Source organism: Rousettus aegyptiacus, unplaced genomic scaffold, assembly GCF_014176215.1.
Source record: "Rousettus aegyptiacus isolate mRouAeg1 unplaced genomic scaffold, mRouAeg1.p scaffold_m13_p_14, whole genome shotgun sequence".
Lineage (NCBI taxonomy): Eukaryota > Metazoa > Chordata > Mammalia > Chiroptera > Pteropodidae > Rousettus > Rousettus aegyptiacus.
In genome coordinates, this window is record NW_023416289.1 from 46287732 (window position 1) to 46306524 (window position 18793).

The 18793-nt window shown below is 53.9% G+C and overlaps 1 protein-coding gene across 6 annotated transcripts in view; it reads left to right on the forward strand.

Annotated features, from left to right (window-relative positions):
* The window catches only part of MYH14 (myosin heavy chain 14), a 68722-nt gene that overhangs the window by 25118 nt on the left and 24811 nt on the right, over positions 1 to 18793 (forward strand). For 5 of the 6 annotated variants that reach the window (XM_036232541.1, XM_036232542.1, XM_036232540.1 and 2 more), the window contains 13 exons: positions 84 to 179; positions 2597 to 2715; positions 3939 to 4091; positions 4301 to 4474; positions 4798 to 4971; positions 6245 to 6359; positions 9630 to 9817; positions 12052 to 12173; positions 13561 to 13630; positions 13747 to 13907; positions 14928 to 15036; positions 16704 to 16835; positions 17440 to 17646. In XM_036232541.1, the coding sequence (XP_036088434.1) occupies positions 84 to 179; positions 2597 to 2715; positions 3939 to 4091; positions 4301 to 4474; positions 4798 to 4971; positions 6245 to 6359; positions 9630 to 9817; positions 12052 to 12173; positions 13561 to 13630; positions 13747 to 13907; positions 14928 to 15036; positions 16704 to 16835; positions 17440 to 17646 (1820 nt within the window). Of the gene's footprint in view, positions 1 to 83; positions 180 to 2596; positions 2716 to 3938; positions 4092 to 4300; positions 4475 to 4797; positions 4972 to 6244; positions 6360 to 8180; positions 8280 to 9629; positions 9818 to 12051; positions 12174 to 13560; positions 13631 to 13746; positions 13908 to 14927; positions 15037 to 16703; positions 16836 to 17439; positions 17647 to 18793 lie in introns of all 6 variants that reach the window. The other variant, XM_036232543.1, reaches the window with a different exon arrangement.

Genomic DNA, 18793 nt, shown 5'->3' on the forward strand with positions numbered 1-18793 from the left:
TTGAAGCTAGGTTTCTACCTGCTGGTTAAGAATGCGCGCGGGGTCCGAGGCCATAGGCGACCACTCTCTCTGCCGCCCCTTAGCCATGCTGCGGATGGTCTCAGCCGTTCTCCAGTTCGGTAACATTGTCTTGAAGAAGGAACGCAGCACGGATCAAGCCTCCATGCCGGACAACACAGGTACTGCCCCCCAGCCCGCCGTCCACCCGCCTGACCCTACATTGCTTGTCCCAGATATAGAGCACCCCACTCCCCAGGGGCCTGCCTGCGACCCTGGACCACTCTGATCTCCTGCCCATTGCTGAGTCTTTGCCAAAATAACATCTTCTGCCCTATTCCTGATTATAAAAAGTGTGATCTCTGCTGAAAGTTTGAACAACACCTGCGTGCAAATACTCAGCTGTGTATGTGTGTGTATCCTTTTTTGTCTTTCAAAAGCAGAATTATAGTTGATATTCCTTTTTTTTTTTAAATCAAAATGGAAATAGCTCTGCTTTATTATTTTAAAATAATACAGGCTGGATGGGGAGAGATCTGGCAGGACAGAAAAGTCTAAAGGCAGGGAAATTACCCATAATCATACCCCTGAGACATCATTACTGCAGCCTTCTGGGGTATTTCCCATTGGGCTTTGTTCTATGTCTGTATCCATGAAGAAATAATTGTCACAGAAATAGAGTCATGCTTCATGCCCCTTTCCCCTCGAGATGGGAAGAGCTTCCTGCCCTGATTACAAACTCCTATGGGCTCATTCTCAAGAGCTGTACAAAAAAACCCCACAGGAAATATGAAGGAAGCAATGTCACCTATGATGCGTGGATCAGAGCTATCGCTTAGGGTGTTCACACACCTAGCAGTTGCACACTGTGCACACTCACTGACTTCATTTGCAAAATTGGGACCTGACTTTATTAACTGTTTGGAAACCTGATTTCTTCCCATCATGCATTGCGGGGTAACTTTTCAAGGTTATCGACTAGAACTGGGCTGGGGATTCTTCCCCCGGGATCTGTGGGAACTGTATGTTGGTATAATTGGTCTCCTTTGGAATCCCAAGTATTTCATTTTTCCTGCATTTGCAAACAGCAGTCGTAGAAGCAGTCCAGGGGCTTCCCCAACGGGCAATGACCGAAGGCTTTGGAGCCTATGAAACGGTGCTGCCTTGCACATGACATGCTGTTTATTTGGCTTCTGTCAGTTCTTAAATACTTCCCATATAATGCGAGGTTGCCGTAGAAGAATTAGAGACAACACTTGCACGCGCGCACGCGCACACGCACACACACACACACACACACACACACACACACACAAAGGAAAAATTTAAATCTTCATGGCCTCTCCTCTCAGAAATAGTCACTTTCGACATTTTGGTGTATTTCCTCCTAAGCGTTTTTCTTTTCCTCTTTCATTTCTGCTGGAGCTGAGCATTTGCAGTAACTGTTTTTCCATTATGGAAGTGATAGATGCTTGAAACAGTTCTGAATTCTCGTTTTAATTCAGAGGGGAAAGAAAGACACACACCTGCCAGCTCAGCCCCGCCCCCAGTTTCTGCAAAAACGTGTCAACGTTTTGGCGCTCAGGCATTTTTCTATGCTTTTTTTTCCCCTACAAAAATAGGATGTGTGTAACATAATGTTTTATATCCTAGTATTTTCCTTTTACTGTATTAAAACACACATTGTTCTGTTTTGTTAAATAGTCCCCAGCATAAATTTGCCCCCGTGTTTCTTTGTAAAAAAAAATTTTCAAACATATAGAAAAGTTGAAAGGATTTCTTTAGAAACACGTTATGTTTCTTCATTTGCCAAAGGGTTTTTTTCCCTGCCCTCGCTAGACCATTTACTTTTGTTGCCATAGTAAATGATGTCTTTTTATTTATTTTTGCTTTTTTCCTCTTTCCCGCAATGTAGAAGAGCAATTGATTTTTCAATATTTATTTCGGGTTTGGCAACCCCAGTGAATTCTTATTCCAATGACTTTCTCCCCAATATTTTATTAGGAGATCTTCAAACTTTTAGAAAAATTGGGAAAATTTTATAATAACCCCGCAGCTCTCCACTCACTGGATTCTACCATTAATATTTTACTACACTTGCTTTTTCGATATCTTTTCATCCATTGTTCATCCATCGTGTTTTCTGGTGCCCAGTGTTTGCTTCTAATTCTTTTTTCGATTTGAGGTGTAACATCCTTATTGTGACATGCACATATCTTAAATTTGCTGTGTGATGTATTTCTACCATAATTTTTAGGGATGATAGGACAGCCATCCAGTAGATGAACCGTATTCCTAACTGATCCCCGGCTGTTGGGCATTCAGGTTATTTCCCGTTTTTCTCCACTGTAAACAACACCATGTTGAACTTCCTTGTAGTTCAGTCTTTGCTCACATCCAGGATTATTTTTGCTCACTTGGGGTCCCAGAAGGAGAATGGTTGGGCCAAAGCATGTGCACACTTTTAGGACATATGATGCCTCTAGTGACCAGGGAAAGACTGGGTTGGCTTCTTCCCCCCCAACCCCACCGGACAATGGGGGGAGGTGCCATGGTTACTTCCCAGTGCTGATCAGGTCTTGGTGTCCCTTGCCCTCAGCCGCCCAGAAGCTCTGCCGCCTCCTGGGACTGGGGGTGACGGATTTCTCCCGCGCCCTGCTCACCCCGCGCATCAAAGTTGGCCGAGACTACGTGCAGAAAGCACAGACCAAGGAGCAGGTGGGTGGTGCTGGTGGCGAGCGGGCGCCATGATCCTGGGTCTTTGAACAGCTTGTGCCGTTCGTCCTCACCCACTCAATGAACTCGTGCTGAGCGTCTGCTCGGTGACTGGCTCTGGCCTAGGCGCTGGGAATAAAGGCCGTATGGAAAGCAAAGCCATTTGCTGATGGACCTCAAGCTGTAGTGGGGAAACATGTGATAAAAGAAGGTAAATGAACAGGATGCTTGCAGGTTGTGCTGCCTCCCATGATGGAGGGGCTCCAGGTGGTCACGGAGGTCCCCTCCGAGGAGGTAGCATTCCTGTCGAGCCCTAGATGGTCAAGGCAGAGGGAGCAGCCCATGTCAAGGCCCTGGGGCTAGAACAAGCTTGGCAAGGTGGGGACATTAGGGAAGTCGGTGAGGCTAGAGAGTGAGGAAGAGGGTGGCTGAAGCTTCACGGGAGAGGTTGAGAGGGGACAGATCACGCAGGGTCTTAGGTGCCCCAGTAAGGAGGTGAGTTTTATTCAGAGTGCAGCAGAAAGCCAGTGAGGGTTTAAGCCAGGGAGCAACTTGATTCGGTGTGTCTTTTATAAAGATCTCCTTGCCTGCCATGTGCAGAATTGGGCCCAGGGGACACAGGGAGTCATGAGGAGGCTGCTGCCATAGTCTAGGCAAGTGGCCACACGGCTCAAGCCAGGGCGGCAGCCATGGAAGTGGAGAGGAGTGATCATGGCTAAAGGTTTTCAGAACCCAACTCTGGGGCAGAGGCCCTTGCCTGGCCTCAGGCCAAACACTTGAGGTGCGAGGACGAAGAAGACAAAGAAGACACAGTGAGAGAGGCGAGGACCAGATGTTAAAGGTCACACTGACCCCGGGGCCACTCTCAGCTGAGGTACCAGAATCCATTTTACAGGTGAAGAAACAGGCACAGAGAGGTTTGTGCACAAGGCCGAGGTCACACAGCCTCTCTGTGACGAGCAGGGCTCAGAGCTGGGCCGCTGGGCTCCAGACGCCACCCTCTTAACTGCTGTGGTGTTGATCGATTCCAGAGGTGGGCCCGGAGCGCTTCACACAGTGCTGGGCGCACAGTGAGGTTTCAGTAATGGTGGCTATCATTTATGTCATCATCCTTGATGAATCAAGAGGGGACCCCGTCCACCCCCAGTGTCTCCTTACCCACCCCGGGGCTGGGCCGGGGCCACAGATGCGCCTCCTGGGACCTCACTGTGCACCTGGCCCTGTAGGCTGACTTCGCGTTGGAGGCCCTGGCCAAGGCCACCTACGAGCGCCTCTTCCGCTGGCTGGTGCTGCGCCTCAACCGAGCTCTAGACCGCAGCCCCCGCCAGGGCGCCTCCTTCCTGGGCATCCTGGACATCGCCGGCTTCGAGATCTTCCAGGTCTGCCCTGCACACCCCCTGGGGCCGGGGGGCTTCATCACTCTGGCCCTGTTTCCCTCCCTGATCCCCGTCCCCCTCCCTGGTCTCTGTCCCCTCTCCTGGGCCTCCGTCCCCCCTGGGTCCACATCCCTTCTCCCTATGCACCTGTTCCCCCCCTTGTCCCCTCTCCCTGGTCCCCATCCCCTCTCACGCATACCTTCATCCTGCAGCTGAACTCCTTCGAGCAGCTGTGCATCAACTACACCAACGAGAAGCTGCAGCAGCTGTTCAACCACACCATGTTCATCCTGGAGCAGGAGGAGTACCAGCGCGAGGGCATCCCCTGGACCTTCCTGGACTTCGGCCTCGACCTGCAGCCCTGCATCGACCTCATCGAGCGGCCGGTGAGCCCACGGCTCCCTTGGCCCTGCCGTCCACGCCGCATGGCCGCAGTCTGGCTCCTCCCCTGGCCAGCCGTGGGCCTCCCCATCAGTAAAGTGGGGAAAGTGACATAGGTCATGACACTACTAGATAATAACAGCCCAGGATGAGCCTGCCACAGGGCCTGGCTTGAGTCAGAGGGTCAGTTGATGGCTGTAACTGTAACTATTATTCCCATGTTTGGTCTCAAGTCCACATGTCACATATGAGAACTAAAAATTAGCCACAACCTAGGTGTCCAATATTTGGGGATCTGACTTACTGTTCCCCTGTTGTTGATGGTCAGGCCAACCCCCCTGGGCTCCTGGCCCTGCTGGACGAGGAGTGCTGGTTCCCGAAGGCCACGGACAAGTCCTTCGTAGAGAAGGTGGCCCAGGAGCAGGGTGGCCACCCCAAGTTCCAGCGGCCAAGGCACCTGCGGGACCAGGCCGACTTTAGCGTCCTGCACTACGCTGGCAAGGTAGGGGGGTGGGCAGCCTCGGGGCCTGTGGGTGGGAGTGGGGCCACCTGGCTACGGACATGGGGAAACAGGGGCCACCGAATGTCCACTAGGACAAGACACTGCTAGGTCAGGGGCTAGGGGAGTCCAAGGTGGAACGAGGACTCTGATGAAGTTGGCAAAGACTTTCTCAAGGAGAGTGCATGTGCAGTGGGTTTTGAGGGATGATTAGGAGTTTGCCAGGAGAATTACATGCATTTCATCCACCCGTTAGGCAAACATGTGCCTTTCGTTTGCTCAGCCCTGTGCTGAGCAAAGTGGGGGCCCCGAGTCAGATATGGTTTCTGTCTTCACAAATCTTATCTGTAAGGGAGACAAATAGACTCTGGGAGGCAAGGCCGACGGGTTCTTTAATATGGTGCGGCTAAGGGCAGGGCCAAGTTCAAAGGGGCAAGGCCCGCAGAGATTTCACCCAGGAGAACAGCACGTGATCTGTGCTCCGTTCCGAGGGTGGGCAAGCGCTTTCTGAGTAGTTTCAACGTTCTGTGGCCACACAGTCTCTGCTGCAGCGGCTCAGGTCCGCTGCAGCATACAGGAGGCCACGGCTAAGATGCGAACGAACAGGCCAATGAGGGTGGTGGTCCAAGGGGACTTCATTTAGAAAAAGATGTGGGCTGCGGTTTGCCGATCCCTGGTCTCAGGGATGACGGGCCGAGGGGACAGCAAGCGCCAAGGCTGGGAAGGGGCAGCCCCGTGTGTCTCGCGCATGCTTTTTTGTTCCTTCGGAACTTCTCCCGAGACCTCTGGCTGCGCTGTGCTGAGTCAGACCCGGGCCCTGGCCCCGGGGAGCCCTGTCCAGGATGGGGAACAGGTATGGGGAGCTCTGGCGGTCCAGACCGTGGCTCCGCGGGGGCCTCCGAGCCAAGCGTGAGTGGTAGGAGGACACCGGCCACGGGGATGTCCCCGGAGGCTGGGCGGCAGGGACGGGCGCTGTTATCTGCAACCCCACGGCGCACATGCGCGGGCACGTCAGAGGGACAGTGCAGTGGCCAGTGCGACTTCCGTGGAGTGGGGAAGGCAGAAGGGGGTGGTGGACGAGCTCACAAGCCTGGGCGAGGGAGAGAACAGGGACAGGGCCACACGAGTGGGGTACAATTCAGGAGATGGACACAGGGTGGCAGCAACGTGCTCCTCCCAGTGCCTTGGGGCTTGTGGTGGGCATGGCACCCCCGGATGTCAGATGTCGCCGGCGCTGGCAAACCCGCCCATGCACGCACCAATGTCCTCCTTTCAGGTGGACTATAAGGCCAACGAGTGGCTGATGAAAAACATGGACCCGCTGAACGACAGCGTCGCGGCCCTGCTGCACCAGAGCACGGACCGGCTGACCGCGGAGATCTGGAAGGATGGTGAGGGCCAGCCTCTGGGGGCCCTGGGAGTCTAGCCCTCCTCCTGCCGGGCCCTGGGGCTCTGGGCCTCCCCCTGCCCGGCCCACAGCGCCAGCGCCTTCATCTTGGAGGCTGAGCTCTGGACCCATGGGGCTGGTGTAGGGAGGCCACAGTCTCACAGCAGTGTTTCCAATGAGTGATTGACTGAGTGGTTGCTTGATGATCAGACACTCCTCCTCAGTCAGAAACAGGACCGAGATGCCCACTGTCAGCCGCTGTGGAACACCGTTTTGGTGATACTAACCCATGCAATCAGACCAGAAAAAGAAAAAAGTCATGAATATTGTAAAGGAAGAGAGAACTTTTTAAGTGTAGATAGCCTGTGATCCCTTAAAGAAATCAAAGGACTGACTAGAAAAGAGTTAATAACGAGAGAACTCAGGCAGGGGTGTTTCATAGGTTAGTCAACTGTTAAGCCTTTTTCCTCACAAAGGTCCCTTTGGGGTCCCAGGGAGGAAAGGAGCAGTGACAGACAGAGACAATGACAGATGGAGACAGAGTTTTGGAGGGTTTCCTTGCTCCAACAAGGCCCATGTGACTTTCGCCACCAGTCTTTTCCGAATGACACTCCCAGGAGGCATGGGCAGAAAAGCCGAATGCCTTCGTGGTAGGACCCTGTCCTTACCCGAGCCTTGTCCTCTGTCCCCCATCCCTGTCCTCAGAGGACATTTGAGAGATGTTTTTATGCACCTGGCAGGACCAGTTTCTTGTTTTTTTTTCCCCCTGGATTCCAGGTTTTTGGAATCTGTCAGTTGGCCTTAATCTTTCATGGAAGTGAAAAGCTTAGTTGTAGAAGCGCCAGCCCATGCAATTAGACAAGAGAGCAGAAGAAACAAGATCAGTGGTTCCTAAACACGAGCTCGCAGAGCAAAAGGGCACGGGGCACCTTGATCTAGGGAGCCAATTTGGGAAAGAGAAATCTGACACCTACACAACAGGGATTGAAAACCGGTGTTTAACATTCAGGAACGGAGCCAGATTCTGCTGCGAGAGTCATTTCCTCAGACTGAAAATCTCCCCATACCCGACTTCTTAAAAACCTATTCCTCACTCATGGACACATGACAGTCCCCAGAAATCTCCCACATGCCCTGCCTTATATGTTCCTGGCTCCCGAGGGGTTCCAAGAGAGAAAGGGGAGGCAGCAAAGCCTCCCGAGTCTTAGACTGGAACCTGGCACGGTGTTACTTCTTGCACAGTTCTCTTGAACGAAGCAGTCGCAAGGTCAGCTCGGTTCGAGGAGCTGCAAGTCACAGAGAGGGGTGGAGAACTGAGGTCCTTTTTGTATCGGTCTCTACTACAGCTGTCCTGAGCCCGAAGTTGGGTGCCCCAGGCTCTGGCAGCCCAGGCGAGGAGGCAAATAACACAAGTTCAGAAAGGCAAATGCAACAAGCTGGGCGGGAGCATCAAGTTAGTCCTTGAGCTTCCTGGTAGCCAGGGCAAAAAAGGATACCTAATAAAACAGATAGAGAGTCAACCTCTAGGGAGAGAGCTCTTTTCTGCTGGCACTAAGTTCTCACAGAGGACATTTGTCTTTTCAGCCAACGTTGATGCCTCTAGTGGGTAGACAGACACAAAGGTGAACAGGCCAGTCTCTGTGGCTTTAAAAGTTCATAGCCAGCATTCAGAGTTGTCGCTCCTGCTTCGCCCTGTGCTGTCGACTAATAACTCTTCTCTTTTCTTCCTGCCACCTTCTCTCCCTCCTCTGTTCTCGTGCTGCTGCTCCCTCCACATCTCTTGCCACCTCTCTGCCCTCTCTCCCTCTCTGTCCTCACCTCCCAGCACACGGGGGCTTCCAGCAGTTCTCTTTGCTTGGCTCCTTCTCGCCTTCCGCCCCAGGATCTTCAGGGAGGTGCAGTTCTGCCATTTCTCCACCAGGGGGTGGGTGTTCTCTGCATTGATGGGTGAGATTTGCCAGACAAGCGGGGTGGGCCTTTGGGACTGGTGACCTGGTTCTGAACACTCCTGCCCGCTCCTCTCCATGGAAGGCCTCTCACCCTTCTTCTTTCTCCTCGTCAGCCCCCTCAGCGGTTTCCAGACTCAGTGCCTTCTTTTAACTACATGTAAAAGTACAAATAACTGATAATATTGCCTGGCATTTATTGAGCGTTTACTATGTGCTGTGCATTGTGCAAAGCCCTCTTCTGATTATGAACATGTAGAATCCTCTGGATGAGGCAGGCATTAGTATTATTACCCCCATTACACAGATGAGGACATTGAAGCACAGAGAGGTGAAGTGACTAGCCCGAGATCACACAGCCAGTTAGTTAGTGGCAGGGCCAGGATTCGAATCCAGGATGTCAGGTCCCAGAGCCTCGGGGCTTACCTGCTATGAGAACCTCATAAATGATCATGGTCATTTTGACAGGAACTGGGAGAACGATGACGGGAGGGAGGGTCAAACCCAGGGAGGAAAACACCATGTCCGAGCCCGCAGTGGACACCATGTCCTGCCTAAGTGCTGATCATCGGGTTGACCCCAGTAACCTTCATCTCCGGGGACAGCAGGACACCAGGTTTTGCTCCAGCAACAGGACCTTGGGAAACCTGGAGTGATTCAGTCATTGGATTCGAGTTGAAGCCATGCCACCAGATGACAATGGGGAAACAGAGATGTCCCAAAGTCAAGCCTTCTAAAAAAATACTTACTATTGAGGCAGATTGTTTTTATTTCAAATATCGCCCATAAACGCCAGACTTTACTCCTTGTTTAATGGGACTCTTTCAGGTTCTTAAAAATGCAGCCGTGCTGTGTTTGGGATCACACTTTTCCCCCTCCGTGCCTCAATTTCTTCATCTGTAAAATGGGGTAGTTCTTGCAGGCTTAGAAATAACCCGGCGTGTGTAAAGTTTTGAGCAGCGCCCGGCAGAGAGCGCGTGCTGGGTAAACACGTGCTGTCACCACTCTCCCTGTCGATAAGGAAAACAGAGGTCATGTCCGTGAGGAGAAGAGGGTTTGAGAGGACTCACACTGCCAGGGTTCAAATCCTGGACCTGCCATTTTTAAGCTGCATGGCCTTTGGCACAGTCTTCTATCCTCTGAGCCTCAGTTTGCCCGTCTGTCCAATGGGGCCGGTAATACCCACCTTACCAGGTGGTGTGAAGTCCTTCATATGTAGCATGCCGGTTCCTCTCCGTGGTAAGGCCCCTGACCTTTGGCCAACCCAGCCCCCCAAAGCGGACTCCTGATCCTGTGCTCGCCCCACATCTGCTTTTCTCTTCACACAGTGGAGGGCATCGTGGGGCTGGAGCAGGTGAGCAGCCTTGGGGACGGCCCCCCCGGCGGCCGCCCTCGCCGGGGAATGTTCCGGACAGTGGGACAGCTCTACAAGGAGTCCTTGAGCCGCCTCATGGCCACGCTCAGCAACACAAATCCCAGCTTCGTCCGCTGTATTGTCCCCAACCACGAGAAGCGGGTAAGTGGCCCAGCCTGGGAAGGGGACGGCTCTGATAGCCGAGCTTAGCTGAAGCCGCATCTGGTCCCAGGTGCACCTCTGCCTGGCTGTGTGACTTCCCCTCTCAGACTCAAGTCCTTGTTAGGAAAATTCATTCATTCATTAAATTTTGTCGGGGACCTCTTAAATGCCAGGTGCCAGGGATACAATAGAGAAAAATGAAGCCAGTCCCTATTGTCACAGTCTAATGGGGGCACAGACATTTGACTAACCACCCACAATGAACAACACATGGTTGAACTTGTAGGGGTGCTATCACATAAGCTTTGATCTGGTCAGTGAAGTCAGGGGAGGCTCCCTGGAGCAGGTGACAATTGAGCTGCGAAGGCTAAGCGGTACTCTGAGCAGAGAACGGCTATGGTCCTGGAACGTGGAAAGTCCGAGGGATGGAAGGGCTGTTGGGGCTGGGGCTGTCATAGAGGTGAAAGAAATCAGAGAACGGGCCCTGTAGAGAAGGGTCAACATGAGTGGAAAATTAGGCCACAAAGTTAGGTGTTCGAGGCTTACACTGTCCTCAGAAAGTAGCTCTAGTTATTGGATGGGCGGGTCTCTGTGTGCGTGTCTCTCATGTCTGCGAGCACCGTCTTTTATCAAATCTGAGACGCATTTATTTCTGACGCTTTAGCGTCTCTGGAGCTGGGATGCGGCTTATGATGAGTGGCTTTTCGGTTTAACTGACAGGTGTTTTTCTTTCTCGGTGGTATGTAAACTAGTAGTGTGTCCTACAACAGATGGCGGCTTATGTCTGGTGAAATGTGGCATACATGGACAGCCATTTCTCCTTTTTAGCGGGGGACTGTGCTCAGAGCCTAGGATCTGGGTGCTGGGTGAGCTCAGTGGTATTAGTGTCACTCCCAGGAACTCTCAGTAAACAGAACCATGCACCCATACACAAACGCGCATGCCTCCAACACAGGTATGCACACACTACTTCTGCATTTTGAACACGCGTGGATTCAGGGATAGCTGGATCCAGGTGTTGAAACAGTGGCATCAGGGGTCTGCTTCCTTTGCTTGGCTCTGCTTTTCTGTGCATTATCTTCACCCTGAAGACATGGCTCCCTCCCTCCTCAGGGTGGCAAGGCAGCTGCGGGCAGCTCCAGGCTTTCCTTCACCCAGTTAGCAACCCTAGGGGAGAGGGGCTCACTCTGCCCACCCCGCTCTGGCAGAAGTCCCAGGGCTCGCTCTCGTTGGCTGGGTGGCTCTTGTGCCCGCCCCCTGGACCCGTTGCTCTGATTGGCCAGGTCTGGGTCACATGACTGTGGATGGAGCCGAGATGGTATCACCTGTAGCCACTCCTGGACTGCGATCAGAGAGGGAGGGATGGCGCCCTCTCACTGTATTGACACCCTATTGCTAAGGAACGGGGGATATGGATAGAAACCCCCTTTGCCAGAAGATAGCCAGTCTGAGGGCAGAGGTCTTTATCCACTTTTTCACTGCTGCGGCCTCAGTACCTAGATCAGCGTGTGACATACAGTGGATAGCCAATAAGTGTTTGCCGGGTGCACGAATGTAAGACAGATGCGCCTGGAAAATGATGCAGGCTGGGGGTTCTCCTGTTTTCATCTCCGCCCCCCGCAGATTCCGCTTCTGCCCTGGGCTAGGGCTGGAGCCTCGATTTTGAACGTTTTGAGGGTTGTTTGTTTTAAGCTTTTCAGTGGACGCCAGTGTAGAGCTGGTGTTGAGAACAACTGATCTAGAAAATTCCATAAGAAACTGGGGATTGTGTTGACAGCTCTGGGGACTTGGGCAAGGCAAAAGGTCTGTTTTAGAACATAGCATTTGGATTTTTGTACTGTTTAGATTTTTACCACGTTTATCATTTTTACCAGAAATGATGATTTACGGGCTTCGTTCACACAACACCTGGGCCGACTACCCTGTGCACTAATTCGGCCCTCCCCACCCCGCCCTCCTGCTCTGTTCCCCGCAGCACTTATCGTTATTTACTTCTTTCCTTTATGAGTGATTTCTTGACCTCAGTTATTGTCAGTCTCTCCCACCGGGCCGTGAGCTCCTCCAGGGCAGGCATTTGTGCCTGGCACATAGTAGGTGCTCAGTACAGTAGGCTGACCTGGGTGGAACTGCCAACCATTTAGACTTGACAAGCCCTTCCACCTGGTTTCCCGCGGGTGAGTGGCGCCCCCGAGCGGCCTGCCGCTGACACTGCACGTCCGTCCTGCTGTCCGCAGGCGGGGAAGCTGGAGCCCAAGCTGGTGCTGGACCAGCTGCGCTGTAATGGTGTCCTGGAGGGCATCCGCATCTGTCGCCAGGGCTTCCCCAACCGCATCCTCTTCCAGGAGTTCCGGCAACGGTGAGCCAGGTGGGGCCTGGGGCGGGGCTTGGGTCTGGAGCCACCGTGCCTGCATCCGCTGTCCCCAATGCTGCTTGGGAGCCCGGGGCAGGGGCGGGGAGGGGCTCCGGGCGGTTCCCTCGGTGTGCCGGCTTCGGCATTCTCTCCTGTGACACGGGAGAGCGGTACCCCACACAGCGCGCTACCGCTGAGAAAGGCGCAGACTGCGCTCTGCCGCGGTCCACCTGTTGCAATCACATTTCTCTAAAAATGCGGTGGGATAGGATAGAGCAAGCAATACCGACGTTCGAGAAGTAAATAATACGGTAAATGTTATAACAGAAATTATGCTTCAGACCAGCTGCGTTTAGCAGCACAGCCCGTTAGAAACAGAAAGGGAATCAGCCCTGTATACAATTTAAAGTTTTCTGGTAGCTCTATCTTTTAAAGTGAAAAGAAACAGGCGGACTGCGTGTTGACAGGATGTTTTATTTAACCCAAACATCCAAGATATTAGATACTTTAAACATGTAATCATGTTTAAAAAGTTAGTAGCGAAATATTAGACATACCTTTTTTCCCTACAAAGTCTTTGAAATGTCTTGAATCCACAGCACATCTTAGCCCAGACTCTGAATTTCCAGTGGTCAAAGTGAATCATAGTCCTATCCAAACAATGAAGTTGTGTTTAACAGGAAAAATTCTTTACACTACTTCAGTTTTTAACTGTCAATTTCACTTAGTGAAAATTAAACGCAGTTAAAAATCCAGTTCCTCAATTGCCCAGGCCACGTTTCAAGGGCTCAGTTGTCACATGTGTCCCGAAGCTGCCCTACTGGCCAGGACAGGTCTGTGGTTTGCCAAGTAGAGTGCGATCCCTGGACCAGGAGCGCCAGCCAGCAGCCCCTGGTAGCTCGTTAGAGATGCGAGTTTTCAGGCCCCGCCCAGACACACGGAATTAGAATCTGCATCTTAACAAGATCTCTGGCGATGGAGTAATTCTCATACACACACTTTCTCAATCGCCAATCATGAAATAATGTGCATCAGAGACTTTATATGAAATTTTGTCACCCAGGGAAAGGGCACAGCAGGAGAAAGGTGCTGAGGACAGACACGTATGTGTTTATCAAATGTATTACTTCTACCCTGAGTTGCACTCGGAAATTTGAAAGAGAATGCTTTCAGGCCCTTCGCTCAGGGCCCCGCCCATGAGAAGTATTCAAAGACATCAGCTGCGGTGGTACCAACGCTGTAAGGCTGCTCTGCAGCACTCAGCCAGTGAACAAACGTTCGTTTTTCTTATGGGTCTTGTTATTGTCATTGCTGTTTGTCCCTCTGAGCTCCGTGCCAGCCGTGGTGACAGTTGGCTGTAAGTCTGCACCCCCCCTACCACCGTCCACTGTAGGTATGAGCTCCTGACACCCAATGCGATCCCCAAGGGCTTCATGGATGGGAAGCAGGCCTGCGAGAAAATGGTGAGTGTGTGGGAGTACCTGGGGGTACAGGGGTGTCCCCAGTACAGAAGTGAGGGGCCAGGGCCTCTCCTATCGTTGCCCCTTGTCCTCACCACCCACTGCCCCTCCCCTCACAGATCCAGGCTCTGGAACTGGACCCCAACCTCTACCGTGTGGGACAGAGCAAGATCTTCTTCCGGGCAGGGGTCCTGGCCCAGCTGGAGGAGGAGCGGGACCTCAAGGTCACAGACATCATTGTGTCCTTCCAGGCGGCTGCCCGGGGATACCTGGCTCGCAGGTGGGGTGCTGCACTGTCTCCCAGGGTCCCATCGACTAGAGCCGGGGTAGGGAGGGGTTGGCCAGATGGCTCCAGACGTCAGAGCCTCCAAGATGGTAGAATGGCCGAGAGACAGAGGGAGGAATGGAGCTACTAGGTGCCCGGTCTTGTTTCTCTGCCCCCCGAGGCCTCTCTGGGCAGGAGCAGGGCTGAGAGATTCTGGGGACACAGAAAAGCTAGACTCTGCCATAAGGTGACCAACCATCCCTCTGGCTGGGGCTGGAGTTTTTCTGGACTTCATGACTTTTAGAGCTGGCACAGAAAATGTGCCAGGCAGACCAGGTGGGGATGGTTGTCCCACTGGCTGGTCGCGAGGGACTCGAGTCTGAAGAGGAGACATACACCAGCACAAAGTGTCACAGTCCAGGACGAGGTGTGCTTTGATGAGGGCCGCACAAGGACAGCGGGAGGCCCTGCAGGCCCGGGCACCCCTTCCCCCTGGGTTACCCCTGATACCCAGGGAGACGGAGGAGGATGGGAGGGTGTTCCAGGGAGGAGGGACAGTTCACGAGAGGCCTGGCGTGAGAGGGGCTGGCTCGCCTCAGGAACCCCACCGGTCTGCAGGAGGCTCTCCTTTCCTCCTTGGAACTGGGTCACAGACACCAGGCTGAGGGGCAGGGACCTTGTTGAGGGGTCCCCCTGGGACCCACAAGAGCTGTGAGCAGAGGGGGATGAGTGCGGAAAGATCTCTCTGGAAGCACGACGGGGATGGATTGGAGTCTGGGCAAGGGTCCAAGTGCATGAAGGCGAGGCCCGAATTGGGGCTGGGGCTGTGGGGACAGAGGGGAGGGGACAAGGCAGAGAGAGCGGAGGGCGGGAGGACTGACGAACTGTACACTGATAACAGAGCGATGCCTGGACCGGGTAGCGTTCAGCGATGGTTGAAGGCAGCTGCGCTCTCTCGCTAAGGGGCGGGGCCTGGAGGGGCGTGGCCTGGAGGGGCTGAGCGCCCCCATCCCACGCACCCGCCTCCCCGCTCAGGGCCTTCCAGAAGCGGCAGCAGCAGCAGAGTGCGCTGAGGGTGATGCAGAGGAACTGTGCGGCGTACCTCAAGCTGAGGCACTGGCAGTGGTGGCGGCTCTTCACCAAGGTGAGCACACCTAGGGAGATGCGCTGGCCCGGAGCAGTGAGGAGGCGGGGCCTCGGGGGTGACTACTTCTGCGGGGGCTTCCACTTCCTGCATCTGTAAAATGGGACCAGTCAGCCCGAGCTTTCTTAGCCAGGATTCTTTAGGTAGCAAGCGACAAAAAAAATCCGACTCGAGCCAACGTGGGCGAGAGATACAGGGTGCAGCTGAGTCCGGGGCTGAGTCAAGGGTCCCGAAGAACTCCTCAGGTTCAGCGATTCGCTGTGATTCGACCTCTCCCAGTGAAGTCATGCAGACAGCACTTAACTCTCCAGAAACGACGTGTGACCCGCGGGGGAAGCTCACCTGAGCCTCAGTGTCCAGGGTTTTTTTGGGGGGTCGGCCTCATAGGCATGGCTGACCATCCATGTGGTTCACCTCAGCCTGCATCCCTTCAGGAGGTCAAGTCCATGCCACATGGGGAAGCTCCCAGCTGAACAAAGTTACAGGCAGGACACTCCGGGGCTTTAGGGGCTGTCCCCAAGACTGCGGCCAGAACCGGTCCTCTCTTTGAAGTGAGCAGGGTTTCGGACAATGCAGGCCTCCCAGGTTAACCCTTTATCACACAAGGGCCCAAGCAGCGGTGTCAGTTATTGACACCCTGTGTCCCCCTGCCAGCCTGGCTTCATGGCTTCATGGCTGGCGTGGGCTTTTCTTATGTCAGAGCTCAGAGTCCCCCGGTTCCACTCTCATTGCCTAGCTGGGTGTCATGCGATCATCCCAGACCCGTCACCACACATCAGAGAAGCCAGACTGGCGTCACAAGCCCACCTGAAGCAGAGGGACAGGGACAGGTCGTCAGGCCCTCTGTGAGCTTCGGGACAGGGTGTTCCCTCAACACCTGAGGAGAAGAGGAAAGAGGATGGAGATTTAGAGGCTGTTCAGTGTAATTCTGAATACGATATCTGAGCTGTCAGCCTACATGCCCGCAGCTACTGTTAGCTGAGCACCTACTATATGCTAGTGACCTTTTTATGGGATCAGGATAAGATGGTGCACAAAAAACAAACAGAGCCGTGCCCGTGGAGCCACGGTTGAGGGCAGGGGTCGGCAAACCCATGGGCCGGATGCTCAATTTTGTAAATGCCCGCTGGTTAACATACTGTCTAGAGCAGCTTTTGTGTCACAGCAACTGAATGGAGTCATTAAAACAGAGACAGGACGGTCACTTAGCGGGGGCAGGTGTGGTGTGGGGAACTTCCATTTCCATTACTGATGCGTGTGTGGCACCTGCCACCCGGCCTGGGTGGCACCGTGTAAAGCGCATCTGGGACTAACAGCGTTGAGATCCACGGTGCCATGGAGCAGCACAGCCAGCGTCTCTCGTAGGCGAAGGGTTCGCTTACGACAAAAGGGGACACATTCAGGGCTGCTTGCCAGGTACCCCCGACTGTCCTAGGTTTTTTATAAGTGTCGACTCATTCACTTGTTCCAAAAACCCTGTGTAGTAGGGGTCGTTTGCGTCCCCATTTTATAGACAAGGACACTAATGTGCTTGCCTGAGGTCACTGTGCTATTCAGTGGAGGAGCTGGCCTCGGAACCCAGGGATCTGCACGCACCCAGAGTGTGAGCTCTCAGCTCCTGGGCCGAGCAGCCTCCCACCCATTCTGCCACCTTGACCTCACCCCAGGTGAAGCCACTACTGCAGGTGACACGGCAGGACGAGGTGCTGCAGGCGCGGGCCCAGGAGCTGCAGAAAGTGCAGGAGCTACAGCAGCAGAGTGCCCGCGAGGTGGGCGAGCTCCAGGGCCGCCTGGCACAGGTAAGGGGCGTGGCTACAGGGCATGGGCGGGTGTGTCGGCCGGGTATCGGGTCGGGGTCTGGTTCCTGCCGAACCAAGATGCTCAGGGGCTGGTCTCCAGGATCGGGGTAGGTGGGCTCCCATTGTTCCTGTTTGTCTAGCATCTTAATGCTGAAGCATTAAGCTTTTTCTGATTTATTTCCTTTGGCTAAGTTGCTAGGTAAAGTAGCATTAAAGAAATGTGAGGTGGTAGAAAGGCCTTTCTGGGGCTGTCTGGAGGATGGACTGGAGGCCGGGGAGAGAGTCCACTGGGAGAGGATGAGGCCTGAGCCTGTCGGGGATAAAGGGACAGAGAGGAGAGGACAGAGCAGAGACAGTCAGGGGGCAGGAGAGACGGATGGGGTTGGGGACCGACAGGCCGGGAGAAGGTGAGGGAGGAGGTGGTACCCGGTGGCCTGACTCAGTGGCCAGAGACGTGGGCTCATTCTGAGATGGGGACCTGGGGGAGGAATGGGTTTAGAGGCTGCATCTCGAAGAGCAAAGCAAATCCAGGGGGGCAGGAGGTACCCAGTGGCAGAGGGCCATCCTGGGGGCGCTAACCACTGACCTCCTTGCCCACCCCCAGCTGGAAGAGGAGCGTGCCCGCCTGGCAGAGCAGCTGCGGGCAGAGGCGGAGCTGTGCTCTGAGGCCGAGGAGACCCGGGGGCGGCTGGCGGCCCGCAAACAGGAGCTGGAGCTGGTGGTGGCGGAGCTGGAGGCCCGCGTGGGCGAGGAGGAGGAGTGCAGCCGGCAGCTGCAGAGTGAGAAGAAGCGGCTGCAGCAGCACATCCAGGTCTGGCCCCTGCGCGCCCACTGTCCCGTCCGCCCTCTGCCCTGTCCCGCCCGCCGGTGCTTCTGCAAACCGCCGTCCATTTTGGCCATGAGTCTGCAGAAAACTCAGCTCAAAGTGGCCTAAGCAAAAAAAAAAAAAAAAAAAGAATCTTTTTTTGATCCAGATAATGGGAGACTGTAGAATATATGAGCTTCAGGCGTGGCTGGATCCAGGTTCTGAAGCGCTAAGGAGTCTCCCGCTCTCCAGCTCCACCTCCTGGCTGCTCTGTGCTGCTGCAGTCACGGGCAGGCTCCCTCCCAGTGTCCTTCAAAATTCAGTGTGTATTTTACACTTGCGACGCATCTTGATTCAGATGCTAAGTTTTCATCCGCAAAACTTCACCTGCCCTTATGTTTTGTAGCTTCTTCGGTTGAGAAAGTAGATTTACGGACCCAAGTTGTTCCAAACGTACTCGAAAATTTTGCAGTGATTAACTGTCTGATTTTAAATGTAAAAGAAATTAGATACACTGGGAAATTCAGTTGCTCAGTCACACTGGCCACGTTTCCGTCACAGCTGTGTTTTAATCACCTCTTCTCTACCCCATGGTTGTGGGAGGTGGTATGCTGCCCCCCTTGGTTACGGAGATGGCCTAACACACCACACCCGACCCTGGACAGATGAGACAGATGGCGGTAGATGAGCCACGGCCTGAGGGAGGCAGACACCACGCCACAGAGTGCCACACGGGTGGACTCAGGCTGCGGGAGGCAGGCTTGGTAGTGACAAGAGGGCGAGGTGACCCCTGATTCCCGCAGGAAGATGGGGCCGGCATGAGGCTGGCATCTCCTGCGCAGGCATAAGGAGGCCCCACGCCTGGTCCTCGTGGTGTAGAGGGTTACCTGGCCAGGGACCTTGTCCCTGGGGGCAGAGCGGGCAGGAAGGCTTGTCGTCACGCCACTTTAGGTTCTCCCAATTTTACCAGACGTCAAGGCAGCGCATAATATTGCATCTTGATTTTCAGTTTCACACCAGTCACCCCACGTGCCTGGTCCCCTCCGTAGGGGACAGTGCCCACCTTCATGATATGTTTATTTCTTATGTTTCCTGATTGAAATATTCACACACACAAGAATGTAGTTTCCACAAGGACAAGGATTTTATCTAT